The 6,723-nt window shown below is 50.2% G+C and overlaps 2 protein-coding genes across 2 annotated transcripts; one reads left to right on the top strand and one right to left on the bottom strand.

The window, feature by feature from the left end:
- Nucleotides 1-2,296: 2,296 nt before the first annotated feature.
- UREG_01456 (alanyl-tRNA synthetase) lies at nt 2,297-5,532 on the bottom strand (the record flags this gene model as incomplete). Its single annotated transcript, XM_002541894.1, has 9 exons — nt 2,297-2,373; nt 2,407-2,470; nt 2,533-3,500; nt 3,533-4,202; nt 4,296-4,979; nt 5,038-5,073; nt 5,127-5,153; nt 5,209-5,421; nt 5,476-5,532. 9 exons carry the CDS (start codon nt 5,530-5,532, stop codon nt 2,297-2,299), a joined length of 2,796 nt encoding a protein of 931 aa, XP_002541940.1.
- A 546-nt stretch (nt 5,533-6,078) lies between these two features.
- On the top strand, nt 6,079-6,560 carry UREG_01455 (uncharacterized protein; the record flags this gene model as incomplete). The annotated part of the gene is made up of 2 exons (XM_002541893.1): nt 6,079-6,137; nt 6,170-6,560. 2 exons carry the CDS (start codon nt 6,079-6,081, stop codon nt 6,558-6,560), a joined length of 450 nt encoding a protein of 149 aa, XP_002541939.1.
- Nucleotides 6,561-6,723: the final 163 nt, after the last annotated feature.

Here is a 6,723-nt window from a genome sequence, read left to right as displayed (position 1 = left end):
AAGGGGAAGGGGAAAGCGCACAGGGCAACGCGCAAAGGGGAAAGGGGAAAGGGGTATATGCGCACAGCGTACACGTGTAAAGGCGCATGCGAGCTCTAGTGCTCTTGAGTGTATGTGTGCTTTGTAGAGTTTCGCCCCTCGCGGAGATCAGCGCACATGCGGACGCGGGCCTCTGATGCCTCTGGGAGTGTGTGCTGTGTCTGGTGTATCTCGACGCCTCCTGGAGCGGTGATGGCGGAATGATGGTCCCGGTGGGCTGCGGTGCTGCGGTGATCTCTGGAGGGTATCATTGTGGAGGCGCTGGTGGTGCTGGTGGTGCTGGTGTGCTGGTGGTGCTGGTGTGCTGGTGGTGCTGGTGGTGCTGGCGGTGCTGCTGGTGATCTCCTGGAGGGTATCATTGGCGGAGGCGCTGGTGGTGCTGGTGGTGCTGGTGGTTTCCTTGGCGGTCTCCTTGGAAGCCCGGGACAAAACCCAGCCCAGGGCGACGATCAGAAGCAAGATCAAAATCAGGGCCTAGACCAGACGCAGGGACTGAACCAGACGCAAGGATTGAACCAGACGCAAGGACTGAACCAAACGCAAGGACTAGACCAGCCGCAGGGAGGCCAGGGACCAGGCCAAACGCCAGGACAAAACCGGGGCGACTCGGGAGAGCTAACCCCTGCCGAGATTGAAGCCGATAGAAAGGCGGCGGACGCAGCAGAAGTTGAGTGAGGATAGTCATGCAAAAGGGTTGCTAAAGACTTGATTATGGCCTCGGGTTATCGCCTCGAAGCCAGGTTCTATGATACCTACTATTCACTATGTCCTGTATGAAATGTCTTTGTTAATATTAGTTATTTTTTATCAGCCTTACCTTTTGGTTCAGATAATATTTTGTTTCACTCCATTCCATTATCAAATAACTAGTACCCATCAACTGCGCCAATTTCGAGGGGTTGATCGGTCCTCTATCAATCAAAATGATAGCGTTGCCCGTTCACGCAAACGGTTTCTGCCTCCAATGAGCGCCAAGGATCTCTGGTAGATTCGCATCTCAAGGGAGCCAACTCCAGTTCATTCCATCATCCCGAGAAAGACAATATCACTCGTCCCTTTCTCGTCCTTCTGTCCAAAATGGCGCATAGAGCTGTAGCCGCTGATCCGAATGCCCCCAACCCAATTGTATTCTTTGACCTCACATTGGGAGGTAAGTGACTTCCCCCCGCTTCGATTTGTATCTAGTTATATCCCCAAAGCTCGTCGACGCAACCCAAGAAACAATTGGCAGGAGATATTTATTCCAAATTGATTACCATGCATGTTCAAGCCATGCTGACCCTTTCTTGTCCCCTTGCGACCACAGGTGAGTCTCTGGGCCGCGTCAAAATGGAATTATTCGCAAATATAACACCGCGCACGGCCGAGAATTTCCGTCAATTTTGCACTGGGGAGACCAAAAATGCCCGTGGAAGGCCTCAGGGCTACAAGGGCAGTAAATTTCACCGCGTGGTTGGTTTTTTCCTTTTTTTTTTTTCTCTTTTCTCTTTGCTTTACTCCTTACCCCAGCGATATATGGATGAAGTCGGGGCCCTGTATGCTAATCAAAAGTTGCGATAGATCAAGGATTTCATGATCCAAGGGGGAGATTTTCTCAACGGCGACGGGACCGGCAGGACGTGTATCTACGGGACTGCAACATTCCCTGACGAGAATTTTAATCTCACTCACGATGGGCCGGGCCTGCTTAGCATGGCGGTACGTTGGAACTCTTCCCTTTGTTTCTCATATATGTTCATTGAGGCGCCTGACTTGGGCTGTTTCTTGCAAAAGAATTCCGGACCAAATACGAACGGTTGTCAGTTCTTTATCACTACGGTGGCTACTCCATTCTTGAATAACAAGCATGTTGTCTTTGGCCGGGTTATTGAGGGTATGGAGATTGTGAAAATGATTGAGAATACGAAAACCACCCGGGATAGGCCGAATCAGGATGTCGTCGTCGCGCAATGTGGAGAAATGTGAATGTCGGGAGAGGACGGATCAATCAAAATGGAGTATTGGATTTGTATTTGGAGTCGTGGCTTTCTAACCGCTGGTTAATGTTGGCTACAACTGTATTGACATTGTCGGAGTGTTGTCTCGTAGATAACAGGCAAATTTCCCTGATCAAAGCTCTATGAATCCCATTCCAGGCACACACACAAAATCACCATATGGAAGAATATTCACGACTGAGCGGTTTTGCATCCCATGTCTGCCCATCAGCAAATTACACCTAATAAGAGCGGAAAATTGATCACCAGGCTTGCAACTTTTACAGCTTGAACTGTTCCAAGTACTTGGTAGCCGCGTCGAGTGCTTCATCGACTTTACCAACATCCGTGCCATTACCTATAGCGGTGGGTGCCTTACCGCCAGCCTTACCTCCAACGATAGCTGAAACGACGCCCGACCAGCTGCTCGCACTGGCTCCTTGAGCGCTAAGGGACTGTAAATGCAACGTTAGTGTACTAAATACAAATTGAGCCATCACTCCGGGTTAGAACTCACTGATGAGACATAGCATCCATGAGCAACACGTCCCTGCTGCTCATCTGCAGCAAATACGTATAGCGATTTATCTTTCAGTTTCGATTTCACATGGTTGATAGACTCGCTGATGGCCTTAGCATTGGCGGATGTGGGCAGCCGGACGACGAGAAACGAGGTATCTTTATTCTCGGGCTTTTCAAAATGTGAATTAATAGTATCCAGGGCTGCCTTGATCTCTTGTTTTTGTAGAGCCTTTTGTGCGTCAAGAACTTGCTTGTGGATCCGGGCGAACTGGTCGCGGAATCTGGCCTTTTCAACCGCTGAGATAGACAACTGATTCAAGTCAACCTGTACAAGCTTGGCCTCTTGTTCCTTTTGAGGACCTTGTTCCATCTTCTCGAATTTGTTAAGTCGTTCACCGAATTCCCTTGCGATGCGTTGCACTTCATGCGCGTCCTTACCGGTCACGGCGATAATACGCCGAATACCTTTGGCGATTCCGCTTTCTTCGAGAATCACAAGATCCTTAATGTCACCGGTTTTCTGAACATGTGTTCCGCCGCAAAATTCAATACTAACTCCTTTCCACCTGGGATCTTTGACATCTTTAAGAATTTCATCTAGTTCAACGCCAACGGAGACAACACGAACAGGGTCGGGATATGTCTCGCCGAAAACAGCACGTACACCGGTAATCTCGCGAGCTTTTGCCAAGGGAACATCTTGGGAATACACTGCGCAGTTTTGTCTGATATATTCTGTGGACTTCGCTTCAATCTTTTCCAGGTCACTGTCGGAAATGGCAGATTTGTGGGAGAAATCGAAGCGCAACTTTTCAGCCGCAACAAGGGAACCTTTCTGGTCGATTCCATTCCCAAGGACCTCTCGAAGAGCGAAGTTGAGAATGTGGGTACCAGTATGATTGTTACTGACCTCGTGCCTTTGGGGTCGAGTCAGCAATAATCGTTCTTGAAGCTTGCCATCAGCTGCGAGGGACACTGTGCATCAAGCACTCTACTAGCTTGAGGGAGCTGTCTCGCCTGCTTTGCGTAAAATACAAACGGTCTCAAGAATGGTACCCCGAATTGAAACGTTACGCCCCGATGTCCATCAACGATAATCTTCCCTATATCATACTCTTGACCACCTTGCTCCGCATAAAAGTTGGTCTTATCAAGTATTATACCAATCTGTTCGCCAGCAGAGATTCCGTTTGTGGAGGCGACAAACTCCTTGCCATGGTATATGGAAAGGATTTGGGACTGTATATTTCCCCTTCCAAACTTTGCGCTGTCATCTGTTTTGGGGACATTGTCCTTCTCAAGCTTACCGAGGTCGTGAACAGTAAGCTTGAGTAGGTCGGAAGCTGCTTTCGCCTGGCCTTTGCTAGCCTCTTTGGCCTTTAGCCGTGCTTCCTCGAACTCAGTATTATCAATGCTGAGACCGCGCTCCTCGGCCATCAGCTGGGTTAGGTCAACGGGGAAACCAAACGTGTCGTAAAGTCGCCATACGTCTGCTCCGTGTAGTTTACCAGAGCCAGACTCCTTGGCCTGCTGGGCATAAATCTCAAACTGCCGTTCTCCACGGTCCAGTGTTTTGGCAAAGGAGATTTCTTCTTCGTCCAAAATTTCCATCACATCAGTTTGTTTCTTTTTAATCTCCGGAAACATGTCACCCATTTGGGTCCACTAATGTTGGGACGATTTAGAGAAGAAATTTCCCAATTTCAACCTTCAAGTATTTCTGGCATAACGAGCGCCTCGTCGTAACACACGCCGCACAACGTAGCCACGGCCCTCGTTATTCGGAGCAGCTCCATCGGAGATCGCAAAGGTTAAGGTCCTAACGTGGTCGGCGACCACTCTGTAGGCAGTGTCGATCCCATCCACATCTTCTTCGCCGAATTTCCCGGCATATGGACGAACGCCGGTGATTTCGCGGATGACATCGAAGAGCGGCGAGAAGACGTCCGTGTCATAGTTGGACGATTTATCCTGCAGAACAGACACTAACCGCTCATAACCCAAGCCGGTGTCGACGTGTTTGTTTGGGAGAGGACGCAGAATCTTTTCAGACTCGCGATTGTATTGTATAAAAACGTTATTCCAGATTTCGAGGACATTCGGATCATCCATGTTAACTAGGTGAGCGGCATTCCGTCCGCCAATTCTGTCGTAGTGAACTTCACTGCATGGGCCGCAGGGTCCCTGGTCCCCCATCTCCCAGAAGTTGTCTTTCATATTCCCGGAAAGGATGTGATCCTCCTTCACGCCAACCCCTAGCCATAGGTCTTTTGTTTCCAGGTCAGGTTCGATGCCGGCATCTTTATTTCCTTCGAAATAGGTTACGTATAGACGGTCGGGCTCAAGGCCATAGACCTTGGTGAGGAGGTCCCATGAGTATTGGATGGCTTCTTTCTTGAAATAGTCGCCAAAACTCCAGTTGCCCAGCATCTCGAAGAAAGTCTAAAACGGACATTAGCATGCTAAGGCGCTTGAGGATGGATATCGCACGGCCACATACATGGTGATAACTGTCCTTTCCCACATCGTCAAGGTCCTATCGCGGGTCAGCCAGAATCTCAGACCTCGAGGGTTCGATACAGTACATACATTGTGTTTTCCGCCCGCACGTATACACTAATCCCACGAGTCAGTGGACAACCGACGCGACATTAATACCATGGCGACAAACCTTTTGAGAATTATGTGCGCGCTTCAAATGCGCAAAATCTGAATTTGGATCAACGGTGCCCAAGAATATCGACTTGTACTGGTTCATTCCTGCATTTGCGAAAAGTAGAGTAGGATCTGACAGGGGAACGACCGACGACGACGGCACTAGGAACAGCATAAACGTCAGTAAAGGGCGAGGAATCACTGGCAGCGCGGGGGAGGGAACGCTGGGCTCACCGAATGTATGGCCATTCTGCTTGAAGAAATTCAAAAACGTATCGCGCACTTTGACGGCAGGCCAATCGATTTCACGCTGTGAAGGAGCGGACGTAGACGAGGCCATTTTGAACTGCGCAAAGGAGTGCTGGATCGCGACGCTGGGAGTGTTGCGAGACGAGAGAGGAACGGCGGCGGCGGCGGGGTGGAAGCGGGATAAAGTCTTCGATGGCGAGACGAGGAACTTTTGAGTCACGCTCCAGTTTGCCAACACCCGCAGAGAACGCCTCCCACTCAACATCCAAAGGAACGGCTATGAATTGGTGGTGGTGTTATCGCGCTTGCATCTGACCAGAGAGGACGAGGATAGGAGACCGAGAAAATCTTTTTCCTTTGTGATTGGCGTCAGTCGTCTAGTGAACTGCTAAGTTTCTTTTCTTCCGGACATGCATGGATGGCGGCTGTGGGCAGAGCTGAGCTTCATGGGCAGAAGCGCCGCGCTGACGATGAGCTTGAAGGAGAACAACCGCTGACCAAGAGGTTCGGCCGTCTTCATATCGGTAGGTCTCCTGCTGCTTGCCTCTGTCTGTTTGTGTCCGCCAGATCGACTGATTCTCTGGCCGTCTTGAAGCTCCTCTTGTTGCCGCCAAACCTATCGCCACCCCGACCAGCCATGTCACTGCTCTTCCCACGGCCCGACACGCATCGCGACCAAGCGAAGACGGGATGCAGGTGGACGATACGAAAACAAGAGTGTACATTAGCGATCTAGAAAGTGAAATAGCGGAGATAGAGGCCGAGGAAGCAGGACACGGTATCAAGTTCCTGCGAGAGATCGAGAAGGAGCTCATGGCGATTCCGAAGTCGGTTCTAAATCACAGGCCCGATAATGAACTCGTTCTGTACGCTATCCCTCGTTCGCTGAGCATGCCTGAGGAGGAAGACATCGTCCGGCCAATCATGGCGGATGCGAGGGAGCGGGCGAGGGAGAAAAGCCTTGTGGATACGAATGGGGAAGCACAAGCAGGACAAGCTCCGTCTGCAGGCAGTGGTGACAAAGGAGACGATGCGAAGCTGCCTGGAACCAGCCCGATTGGCGAGCCGGAAGATATACCGTATGCTGACGACGTTGATGCCATGGACATTGACGGCTGATACCTGCGGATTTCTGCATCATGATCAACTGTCGCTCACGAACCGGCAGACCTACTACAAATTTTGGTTTGCATAGATATCCTAGCGTTTGATAGACAATGGTTATTATTGTTATATTACAAGTTGCGTTCATTGAGCTCTTCTTAATCTCGCGGTCTTTCGA

Source organism: Uncinocarpus reesii, genomic scaffold (assembly GCF_000003515.1).
Source record: "Uncinocarpus reesii 1704 scaffold_1 genomic scaffold, whole genome shotgun sequence".
Lineage (NCBI taxonomy): Eukaryota > Fungi > Ascomycota > Eurotiomycetes > Onygenales > Onygenaceae > Uncinocarpus > Uncinocarpus reesii.
This window is presented reverse-complemented; position numbering and strand designations above follow the sequence as displayed.